The sequence below is a fragment of the Arachis hypogaea genome, chromosome 3 (assembly GCF_003086295.3).
Source record: "Arachis hypogaea cultivar Tifrunner chromosome 3, arahy.Tifrunner.gnm2.J5K5, whole genome shotgun sequence".
NCBI classification, from domain to species: domain Eukaryota; kingdom Viridiplantae; phylum Streptophyta; class Magnoliopsida; order Fabales; family Fabaceae; genus Arachis; species Arachis hypogaea.
This window is the reverse complement of record NC_092038.1, coordinates 47400924-47413809: the sequence shown is the minus strand read 5'-3', so window position 1 is coordinate 47413809 and position 12886 is coordinate 47400924. Positions and strand designations below refer to the sequence as shown.

The 12886-nt window shown below is 32.3% G+C and overlaps 1 protein-coding gene across 2 annotated transcripts in view; it reads right to left on the bottom strand.

The window, feature by feature from the left end:
- Positions 1-1185: 1185 nt before the first annotated feature.
- LOC112790511 (DEAD-box ATP-dependent RNA helicase 38) overlaps positions 1186-12886 on the bottom strand; it is a 28347-nt gene continuing 16646 nt past the window's right edge. Inside the window, exons 3-6 of one of the 2 annotated variants that reach the window (XM_025832950.3) lie at positions 6993-7057; positions 6725-6848; positions 2156-2380; positions 1186-1798 (exon numbers count right to left, since the gene is read on the bottom strand). In XM_025832950.3, coding sequence (XP_025688735.1) covers positions 6836-6848; positions 6993-7057 — 78 coding nt within the window. In that variant the 3' untranslated portion in view covers positions 1186-1798; positions 2156-2380; positions 6725-6835. Of the gene's footprint in view, positions 1799-2155; positions 2381-2681; positions 2803-6724; positions 6849-6992; positions 7058-12886 lie in introns of those variants that run through there. The other variant, XR_011879896.1, reaches the window with a different exon arrangement.

Below are 12886 nucleotides of genomic sequence, written 5' to 3'. Positions count from 1 at the left end.
GCAGTAACTTCAATGTTGATTTTAAAGATGTACTATATTTATGGATAAAAGTATAATTTTTGAAAGTTAGTGTTTTGAAAAAGCACAAGAAAAACAAGAAAAGACACAAAACAGGAAAAACTCAAGATCAAACAAGAAAAATAAACAAGAACAACTTGAAGATCAATGAAGAACAAAGAACACAAGTTCGAAAATTTAAAGAAAAATATAAAATATGCAATTAACAACAAACTTAGAACAAGACACTAAACTTACGAAAAAAATTGATAAAGAAAAATAATATTTTTGAAAAATTTTTAAAAAGGGATAATAGAAAATGCAATTCTAGTGAAAAAAAGGATAAATTCTTCCTAATCTAAGCAACAAAATAAACCTTTAGTTGTTCAAACTCGAATAATCCCCGGCAACGGCGCCAAAAACTTGGTGCACGAATTTGTGATCCGTACAACTAACCAGCAAGTGCACTGGGTCGTCCAACTAATACCTTACGTGAGTAAGGGTCGATCCCACGGAGATTATTGGTTTGAAGCAAGCTATGTTTATTTTATTATTCTTAGCCAGGATATTAATTAAAATTATCAGTTGGAATTATTAGAAAAAATAAAAGAGTGTGAAATAGTTACTTGTTATGCAATAATGGAGAATATGTTGGAGTTTTGGAGATGCTTTGTCTTGATTTATTCCTGTAATGTAATATTCCATCCATGGAAAAGTGCAAGTTCCTTCCATGGCAAGCTGTATGTAGGGTGTCACCGTTGTCAATGGCTATTTCCCATCCTCTCAGTGAAAATGGTCCAAATGCTCTGTCACAGCACGGCTAATCATCTGTCGGTCCTCAATCAGGTCGGAATAGAATCTAATGATTCTTTTGCGTCTGTCACGAATGCCCAGCCTTCAGGAGTTTGAAGCTCGTCACAGTCATTCAATCCCAGAATCCTACTCGGAATACCACGGACAAGGTTTAGACTTTTCGGATTCTCATGAATGCCGCCATCAATCTAGCTTATACCACGAAGATTCTGATTAAGAAATCTAAGAGACACTCATTCAATCTGATGTAGAACGGAGGTGGTTGTCAGACACATGTTCATGGATTGAGGAAGGTGATGTGCGTCACGGATCATCACCTTCTTCATAATTAAGCGCGAATGAACATCTTAGATAGGAACACACACGTTTGAATGGAGAAATAAAAACAAGTGCATTAATTCATCAAGACGCTGCAGAGCTCCTCACCCCCAACAATGGAGTTTAGAGACTCATGCCGTCAAAGTGTGTAAAATTCAGATCTGAAAAATGTCATGAGGTCCAAGATAAGTCTCTAAACGTTGTTTAAATAGTAAACTAGTAACCTAGGTTTACAGAATATGAGTAAACTAAGATAATTGGTGCAGAAATCCACTTCTGGGGCCCACTTGGTGTGTGCTGGGGCTGAGACTAAAGCTATCCACGAGCTGAGGCTTTTCTTGGAGTTGAACTCCAAGTTATAACGTGTTTTGGGCGTTCAACTCCGGATCATGACGTGTTTCTGGCGTTTAACTCTAGACAGCAGCATGTACTTGGCGTTTAACGCCAAGTTACGTCGTCTATCTTCGCGCAAAGTATGGACTATTATATATTGCTGGAAAGCTCTGAATGTCTACTTTCCAACGCCTTTGAGAGCGCGTTAATTGGACTCCTGTAGCTCCAAAAAATCCATTCCGAGTGCAGGGAGGTCAGGATCCAACAAAATCAGCTGTCTTTTTTCAGCCTAACTCAGATTTTTTGCTCAACTCCCTCAATTTCAGCCAGAAAATACCTGAAATCATAGAAAAACACACAAACTCATAGTAAAGTCCAAAAATATGATTTTTGCCTAAAAACTAATAATATTTTATTAAAAACTGATTAAAACATACTAAAATCTACATGAAATTACCCCCAAAAAGCGTATAAAATATCCGCTCATCATCTCTCAATTAATCAAGTGCTATATATATAGAGTTAAGAAACACTCATGAACTGAATATATTATATTGTGAATGAATTATATTAAATCAGCTATGACATAACCATGTCAAAGTTAAAATGAAAGCATAATAGAAAATAAACATTTCAATTTGATCCATACAAGTTAGGCAGTAACTTAGGTACAGCCAGGAACAGAGGAACTTACTAACAAAATCATCTTCTTTTGAAGTAGATATTATTATCTTAACCCCCAATTCCTCTTCTATCTTCTGTTGTGTAGATCCCTTGAAACAATATATCTTATAGATTTGCAGGTATATATTGATATGTAGGTTATTTATATAGGAAGAAACTAAGAAAACAGACCAGAATTATACTAACCCTTCATGGCAGGAGCCTTGATCACAGATCTTGACTTGTCATGGGCCTCCTGTAAGCAAGTTTTAAGCAAAATGATGAAAACATTGCAAGCAGTTTTTACTAGATAAAGTACAGAAACAAGCAAGCACAAGTGCTTTTAAAGTAAATGAGCTTATACATGTAAATTAGAAAACACATAAAATAGCCAATGAGGTGAAAATTGATTTCATATATATATATAACCGAAAGCTCTGGCTAGTAGCTTTTTCTTTTGAAGCCTGACATCTTAATAAAACTTCACGATTAAACACGTGCACCATAGCAAACAGGAATATTACAGTATCCCAAAGCAAAGAAATTAGATGTTGAACCTTTATGAGGTTTCCATGAATCTTCTGAAGCAATGACACAGATAAACTTCCTGAGTTACCAACAGCTAATAATTTTTCCATCACATGAACAGAGAATGAATTGGTGGCTACCTGAAAATTTACATCCACTTGCATAATAAAAGTATACACCTTCATGCTATATTTGAATTAGAAAAGGAATACTAATTTCTAATCAAATAATGTCTTCACCACCACGACCTTGGCCACGTGGGATCTCAAATAATTCCTAAAGAAAAAAGTCATCAAGTTAATAAATATAGTTTCATCTTAAGTAAAATATAGTTGCATATGCCATCTATATGTTCTAATTCCTAAGTAAAATATCCACAGACATTACTGCTATTTTATTAGCTCTTGCTTTGCATAGGATTGAAGAATAAGCTTATCTATGACGCATGTAGAATTCATAGTGTGTAAAATAGAACACTCCAAGCTAAAGCATTACAATAAAAAAATATTTTATACTTTACTCACAGACATTATTATTTTGCTCACGTTTTGGACTTAAAGCCATATAATCATCTCAGTAATTGAAAAAAGAATGAACTAATTGAACAACAAAATCTACACAATCAATATTTCAAACATGAAAATAAAAATCCAAAAAACTAAAAGTGATAAGTTCAGAAATTAACCGAATCCGAGGATAGATTCTTGATATTCTGGAACAGAAAATTCTATGAGTGGTAGCAGATCCAGAAGTGCGAGAAGGAAAACGAAGGAGAAAGAAATAAAGAAAGAAAGCAAAAGAAAAATAAAACAAAATAGCAATGCATGCGTAAGAAGATAGCAAAAACAATAAGAACTAGACCACAAAAACCATACCAAGACTAGAACGATGGTAGTGCACTGCAAAGTTCGAGGAGAGGTGGTGAATCGGACGAGATGCAGAAAAGCTTGATGAAAAATGGCGAACAGGAGGAAAGGCTGGCGTCAGTATAGCAGCGAATAGGAAGAGTGATAAAGGTATGGAAGAGGTTAGGGTTACCTGCACAGCTGAGGCAAGATCGAAACTGAGCGATTTCTGCACATTAAGGTTCGATACAAAGCGACGCGAGCAACACACGAAGAAAAGCCGGGAGGGGGTGTGACGGAGCTTCGGTGTGTCGGAAGTTCAGTGCGACGATGGTGCAAGGCAGAGAGGCGCCACCGATGGAGTGCTTGGAAGAGAGGGGTGTGGAGGCGCGGATAGGTATCGTGTGAAATGAGGAGACATGCTTAAAGCAAATCCCTTATTTCAATATTTTCGACGGAATTTTTTAAAATTATAGGCAGAAAATCTATCTGTAATAATTTAATAAAATGCAGCATTTTGTTTATTTAATTACAGACAGATTTTTTGTCTGTAACCATTTTCTACGAAAAAAAATATTTTTTTCGACGAAATTATTGATGGATTTTCTTTTCTGTTTATAATTTATGCTAATTCATTTTTTTTGTTTTTCGACAAAAAATCCCTCTAAAATTTCTTCTGTATTTCCGTGGGATAAAATCCATTGGAAATATCCATCTGTAATAACTAGTTTTCTGGTAGTGGGTTAAATTGGTATTAGATATGTGAATTGATGTTGTGATTGATTGTTGATTGAATTTTACTGAATTTATGTTGAATTTTTGTGATATATTATTATTTGTGATTGGTCAGGGGTTTGGTCGGTTTAAGTACAGCTAAGAACCGAATTACTTTTATGAATTCGAGGCTGGAATGTTGTTAGTAATCAAGTGGAATTGGTGAAATTTGATGATGACATTTGAGATTTAATAAGAAATAAATTGATGACATGATTTGAGATATGAAAATGGTTTGTTTTGGAAACGGTTTGATTTTAATTGGTTTGATTTTATAAATATTTTGATATTAGAAATGGTTTTGATTTATTGGAAATGATTTGAAGAGTTTGAGAAATGGTTTGGATGGGACCCGAGAAGAGTGGAAAAGTCCGAGTTTTAGGGGAGATGCTGCCGAAATTTTGTTATAAAATTTAAGACTTTGTTTGAAATGTTATTTAGAAAAAGATTGGATTTGAAAAATTGTATTATTTGATTTTTGATTTATTAAGAAAATAGTTATGTTTCGAGTTTAATTCATTTAAGAAAAGTATATGTTTTGAGTTCGATTTATTTAGAAAAGAATTATTTTACGATTTTAAATTATTTAAGAAAAGTATTATGTTTTAAGGTTGATTTAAATATGAAAGGGCTTATGTTTTGAATTTGACTTAAGAATTTCATTAAGAAAATAGTTATGTTTCGAGTTTAATTCATTTAAGAAAAGTATATGTTTTGAGTTCGATTTATTTAGAAAAGAATTATTTTACGATTTTAAATTATTTAAGAAAAGTATTATGTTTTAAGGTTGATTTAAATATGAAAGGGCTTATGTTTTGAATTTGACTTAAGAATTTCATTCGGAGGAGTTTTAGTGAACTTTAAAAATAATTGAATTTTGTTTGAATGATTTCGTTTTGCGACGTCTTGAAAAAAGTTAAAGAATTAGTTTTAAGGATGAAATTGAGATTGGTTTTGGTTTTGAAATTGGTTCGAAACTTCTGATTTGTACAATTTGGTTTTGATTTGATTTAGGAACTTTAGTTGATTAAATTCAATTTAAGAAAACAATGATTGTTATGGATTTCTAATGAACCTAAGAAAATGAGATTGGTTGTCGCTCTCCTAAAGTCTAGAGGCCTTGCTAAGGGATTTAACGAATAAATGATTTCCCTTTGTCTTTTGAAAGAAGAATTGGTTAAGTGAAATTGTTTTAAAGGTTTTGGAGAAAGTCATAAAGAGGTGGTTTTGGTTTTAAAATAAAAAGAGAAGATAAATCGGCACGTGTGATTATGAGAATGATTGAAAGGTCACAAGAGGGTGACGGAAACTAAATAGTTATGGGGCCAAAGTGAAAATATTAAGCCGTGGACTTTGTATGTGAATGATAGTGTGGGGACGCCCATAAATATGAAATGACTTCCAGGAGAAAAGGGTCACATGCTTCAGCTGGAGAATTAGCGCCTGCAAGTACTTGCAAAGGTCATGTTTGATATACTTCAGTTGGAGAATCAGCGCCTGCAAGAAGTGGAAACTTGCAAAGGTTATGTCGTTGGAATGCCTTATCCGACTTGTGAGTTGGATTGCGTCGGGTGCGGGTCGAAACCGACAAATGAGCTCATTACCTGCGATAGGACTAGGCATGAATCATCCTTGTTTGCATATTTTGCATTTGGTTCGGTGTTGTGAATTGTTTGTGATTGCCTCAGTGTGTGTCGTGATTTTCATTACTTGTTAATTTGAGCTTCTATGACTGGTTATTGTTCTAGGTCCCTATGTCAGGCTCTGAATGTCTAAACAATGATAATACGGATTTAATTATCTACCCCAATCCTACTAAAAACTCCCCAGTTCTTATCCCCTATTTTCACCCCTTTTCAGCTACAAGTGCGAAGGTTTACTGTGAAACTACAGGAACATAGAAGAATATGTTCACAAGTTGAGTTGTTAGAATTTCTTTTTCCATCGTCAATTATTCTTTTAGTTTTTAGATGGGTAGGACTTGTAATGAGGTTCCTTGAATAAGTCTATATATATATATATATATATATATATACTTTTGTGATTAAGTGATTTAAAATAAACTCTCCTTTCGTTTTCTTAATTAAAGTATCAGTTCGTATTCATGAAGGCTCAATATTAAATAAAGATAGTATATAATAAAAAGGTTTAGAGGTAAGTAACGCCTGAGCTTTTGGTACGATCATGAGGTGCTAAAAGTTAGGGTGTTACAGTAGAAAATCCATACCTTGATAATGATTCACACAAACCACATGCATCCAACAATTCACTTTAGTTAAACTTAAACGATTTTTTTAATATACACAAAAAAAATTGGGTTCATCAGTTTTTAATATTGGATTGAATTGGTGTACATTGGATATAATTAATCTAGTGCTTCATAAAATTTGCAATCAAGCATATATGGCAGAACATGATTGTGTCTGTAGAAAACATTATCAAGGAAAGATAACCTGTTGCATGGATTTTTCTTTGAAGGAGGTAATTTGCTAATTTGATACACATTACCGCGACGCCATTTTGCTGGCACATGGCCCATTCCTTTGTCACTGATGCTCTTAGATTCAGGCCAAACACCTGTATGTATATGCAAGAGGTGAAATATAAAATAGTTTTTATTTAAACAATATAAAAATAAAATTCACTTTACTTGAACAACCAAAGATTTTATCACAATATAAAGGAATGACCAAAAAGCAGAGGCTGAGTCTATAAACTCACATTACTCGAGAAACTCTGCCAATCACATCACCACTCAGGAAGTAGATTAGGTACAGACCCCATACCTTGATAATGATTCACACAATAAAACCCATTATCCATAAATATAAGAAAATAGGAGTAGAAATTTCATTTTTAGAATCATTACAATATCCAAAAAAATTATAAAATGCACAACCCACATGCAACAAAAAATTCAACAGATATCAAAAGGAGAAACTATAATCAAATTAACATCAAATTCCAAAGAATGAAGTGAAGAAGATGAACCTAGAAACCCACTAAAATAGATAGACAATTTGCAGATTCACAAACCCTAGACATTGAAATATGAAATAACTGTGCAACACATACTAAATTTGATCACAAGGAAACACGGTGAAGGAAAAGAAGAAGCATAAAGAGAAAAACAAGGTTGGAACTAAAAGGCGCAAAATATACCTGATTGATTAATTGGAGAGGGAGAATTTGAAACTCTATGGCAAAATCCCTAATTTGCAATGAACGCCGCAGAAACAGCGTCCAAAGAAACACATCCTGTAGACAAGAATTGGTAGGATAGAGAAAAGAAAAATAGGAGAAAAAAGCAAAGGATCTAGGGTCAAATTCATCATTACTTGTGGAACTGAATCCGCGAAATTGGCGTCGTGCGTGAGGAAATTCAGAGAAGAGACACTTGAGCGGCAGAATTAGAAGGGTTTACGTGCACCGTTGAAGAGGAGATGCCACACAGGAAGGGAGCTTCCACCTTGGATGCAAGCCGGCTTGAATCGCGGGGAGCTCTCCAGCTCGGGGATGATTCCACGCGAATTCTATGGTTTATTTGATCATTGTTTATTAATATTATTAATTAATAATTCATATTTCATCATGTATCAGTAGTCTTTCTCAATGCTTCTTAAATTCAGTTTCAAGTAACTCAACTGCATCAACCACCATGGATCCTCAACCTCCGGTGACCGTAGCACCAACAAGCACCGCCCCACCGCTGCCGAACCCTCGCCATCACAACCTCCTTAACCATCACCACCACCATAATCACAACCTTCACCTTCTCCTTCTTCTTCTTCTTCGTCTCTCCCTCCATCTTCTTCTTCAGCTCCGCCAATTCCAAACCCTAGCTCCGTACAAATCCCAACAACAACCTTCAAACCTCTCGCACCATCCCCAACCCCTCCTCAACATCGCCACCCTCCTCTTTCCTTCAGTCGCAACCTGCCACCATAACCACCGCAACAGCATCAGCCTCACTCTCACTTCTCGTCACTCCCTCCTTCTTCCTCTGCCGCTGCTCCTCCTCCTTCACCATCCTCCGCCTCTCCGTCCGTTTTTGCCACTCCGCATGACGGCATGGCGATCGGTGTACTCGCATACCACCAGAGCCCTTCCCCTCCGCCATCCTCCTCTTCCTTTGGTCAGCATTTCAGTGGTTTGGGCCGAACTGTGCTTCTTGCGATTCTTCTTGAAGCGGGTTGTCATCTTCAATCGAGCACTCTCTGTGAATGTGAAGTGAATGTAGGGTTCGGCGCAGTGACCCAGAAAATTTTAAAAATGGGGGCAAAAATATATATACTAAAATAAATTTTGGTAAACATTATTAATTATATGAATATATAAAAATTAAAAAGAGTTAGTGAACACTTTTATTTTTAAAATACTATTCATTATATATAATTTATAAAAAAATACTTTTTTATTTTTAAAACTTGAACTTAAAATATTTTAATTAAATTATAGATAATTTGTTATCCTAACTAATTTTTTTATGCACAGTTAATAATAAAAGACTGAATCAATTGGCACATTAGCGTCTAACGATACACTAGTATTTATAATTTGAAACTAGAATTATATATAAATACTAAAAAAATTAAATCTATATATGAAAAGTATATTTATATATAGAAACTTAATTTATAATTTTTTTCTTTCTTTTTAAAATAATTAAATTTGTTATATATTTTTTAATTTAGTTTTGATATAATGTTAGATGAAAAATTTTATGCATCTGTTTAATTATGTATTGTAATTAAAATATTTTTTCATTATTATTTCTAAAAATAAAAATCTATTTTAAATTATTAAATTAATCAATTCATTTTAAAATTTATATGCAACATAAGTACGTATAATAGAACAAAAATAAAAAAAACAAGTAATAAGGATGAATAAATTGAGAATAAAATAAAATATATAAATTCATGAAGAGAATAAAATATTAGATTAATACCTAAATTATAATTGTTTGAATTAAAATTTGCAATTGAAAATATCAAAAAGAGAAACAATGAAATTAGAAAATACATACATAGAGTCATGGAGAGATATATAAAAAAACATGGAGAAATTAAAATTTACCTTTTGATGAAGAGAGGATAAATACTAGACAAGAAATAGAAAAAAATGTTGAAAATATAAAAATAAGAGGAGGGTTTAATGGAATAAAAGAGTGACGATATAAGAACTAAATTTGATCAGGTTAAATAATAGTCAAAATGATAGAAAAATAAAAAAATAAATTTAAAACTATAGCCAATTGAATTTAATTTATTTGTAGTGAGATCTTAAAATTTAAAATGGGGTCACATTATGTTTAACTATTTCTTTAAAAAAGAAAAATTGAAAACACAGTGAGAGCAAGTGCCCCCTCACTGTTGTGGCTAGATCCGTGTCTGATTCGGCGGATAGAGATAGAAGATTAGGGTTTGGGTGTTTAGAAGTATTTCATTATCGGATGAGTTATGGTCATGAAAATGAGAAGTGGGTTGACCTTAGATTCTACCAAAAAAAACTTGTAGCTGAGACATGTGATGCAGTGGCAAAAGTATTTGTCTCAAACTAAAGTTACACAGGTTCGAATGCTAGCCACCATGACTAGATTAGTGTGTGTGAGTGTGTAAGTGTGTTTATATGATAGAACAAAAAAACAAAAAAAATCTTAAAAATTAGTTATTTTTTATACTTAGCTCAATTGGTTTGATATACAAAATAAGTGGGATGACCTATATAATTAAAGATTACCATGTGTTCATAACACGCAGTAGAAGAAAAGAAGGTAATCCTAAAGATCTATTTTGTGCTTAAATTTTATTCTAGAAATAATACATAGTAGATCAGATCTAAATACCTGTGTACGGTAGTAAAACTCACTTTCTCCTTCGATTGTACGAAGGCGCTATGCGTATCCACACTGAGACCAACCTTTGATGTCAACTCCTTGACAAATGGACATCTGATCTAAATTGAGAAACCTCTTGCAACTCTTTGCACGCCATAAAATTCTTGTCCAAGAATCAGGCTCACATACATTTATGTGTGTACAGGTAAAGGAATAAAACTCTTGTGTTTTATTCTCATCTCCATCACATTGCTTTACTCATGGCATACATATATATAGTATGAGATTTGTTATTGATTTTAAATTTGAATCTCACTTCAAATTTAAATCATATCTTAAAATTCTAAATCTGGATCCTTCAAATTTATGAATCATATCATAACTCAATTTGAAACAGAATCAGTTAGCATCTCATCCAAATTTAGAATTCAAATTTAGAAATAGAATAACTAATTATTCTCAAATCTCATTTAATATTCTCAATTATCATATTATTATTATATTCTTGGTGCTAGCAAAGAATATAATAATATTTCATTTGAATTAATATAATTATTTATTTGATCAAATCAAAATAATAATTAAATAGTTCTATAGCAAAGATTAGAACACCCGTTAGTGTGTGACCCCATAGGTTCAATACTAAGCAAGTAGTAAATTAGTCATACTAAATTTACTAATCAAGGTTGGTATCTAGCAACACTCTTTAACGACCCAATAGTATGAAGTAATATATTTTTACTAAGAACCTTAGAAGAACAAAGTATAATTCCTTCTATCTTTCCAGCACTTGGTTAACCCTTAAAGTATAGTTTAATTGCCAAACTCTAACTTGTTACCAGTATTATAATGAACTGTGAATGAACTAAGAAACTCATTTCTTTATTCATTCTATCCCCTTGGCCAAGGTTTTATTCATCTCAGTCATTATAATCATAGAGCTCAAACTCTTTATCGAGAGTTGACGGATTCCTTATTGACTTATCATTAATTCTACAAGTATTTAAATCATACCCAATATCCATTCAACTAGCACCCTAGGGTATTAGGTGTCCGGAATTAAAGTATAATAAATACATTGTTAATTATTATGACAGTCGCAGGTCAAAAAAAAACTCTATTACTATGTTCATCTTGAGAATATCCTATTGACAAATATACAGTAATTATAACCATTAGGAATTCTCAGAGTGAGTCAGTTCAATTGTCATATCTCTATATACACCTACTATATATATAATTTAATAATGAGATCTATTAATCTTCATCCAATGAAGACCATTATATATATATATATATATTGATCTTTCCAAAATTTTAGTGTCCTTTTCAATAATCCTATGACCAAGAAAATTTAGATTAAATTATAAAAGATTTATCTCTCAATATTACGATTACTATCACAATGATAAATCTCTAAATTTATTCAAGGACTTTATTATATTAACATTTTAATATAATAACAATAACAAATTATTCGACACATGATTGATTGGATTGTGGTCATACTCCTTATTCCCAACAGTCTCCCACTTGCACGAGAGCCAATCATGATAGATTGGATCTTGGGCATACTATTATCTCGATAATCTCTCACTTGCACTAGAGCCAATCAATCATGTGTATAATTTTTAATGCATATTTGTGTTTATAAAAACTCTTTTGACCTTAAACACCTTAGCTTTTGAGCACATGTGCTTGACCTTTTACAAGATACACCTAGTGCATAATAATATCACGTTTTCTCAAAACATAAAATCTCCCACTACAATAGTGCATAATTTTATTTTAAAGACAATCCTTTTTAAACATGATTATAAAAAAATCTAAGTAACCATTGTCCATTGGATCTATCTTTATAGAATTGTATCATTATACAAATAGGTTACTTTTTCAAAAAATTAGTTTGATGATCAAACATTTTATACTTCCCGAAGAAAGTATATCCTCTGTTGAGTGGTAAACAATTTTAATAAAAATAATTGTACTCCCACTTTTTCTTTATAAATACAAAGTTTCTCTTGACATTATATAAATCAAACTTTTCAATTGTTTTGACTTTATCAGGTTCTATTTGTTCACCTTATCTTCCTTTGGGAGGAAATCCCTTTTTTCCAAGAAAAAGAGTTCAATCTCTTATCACAAACACTTTGTCTTAATAAGGGTGATAGAAATAATACTCATTATTTCTTTAGAGAAACCAATAAATCTCATTTATCAGACCTAATATCAATTCTATTATTGAGCAATCTTTTAACACATAAAACATCTCCAAACTCTAATGTTCTTGAGTTTCAGCTTATGCCTTTTCCATATCTAATATGGATAAAGAAATTGATTTAATGAGAAATTTGTTAAACTAGCCACGTTTCTAAAACCCGCAATCCAAATATTTAACGAAAGATTAGCAGCTAAATCAAATTCCTTGTTTCTTAAACATAATGAAGTACAGAGAGTACTAGTATTTGTGTATTGAGAGAATCTCATTCTCTATTCAATAAAATATCAATTAGATATTAGAGATTTTACTTTAAACTCTTATAATAAAAATACTCAATATCTTTATTATTGGTCAAACCAATCCTTAATAGCAATTTTGATTCGCATCCTCAATACTCATATTGAGTTTTTCCAAAAAGATCTCAAATCTTAATCATATTAAGTCTAATTATAAATTGTTTGTAACAAAATAAATCTCCAAAAATACTTGCAAGAACAATTTTCGCAAAGGCCATTTATTTAATGGTATTTCAACTTCTAAAGTTGTTTAATTCAA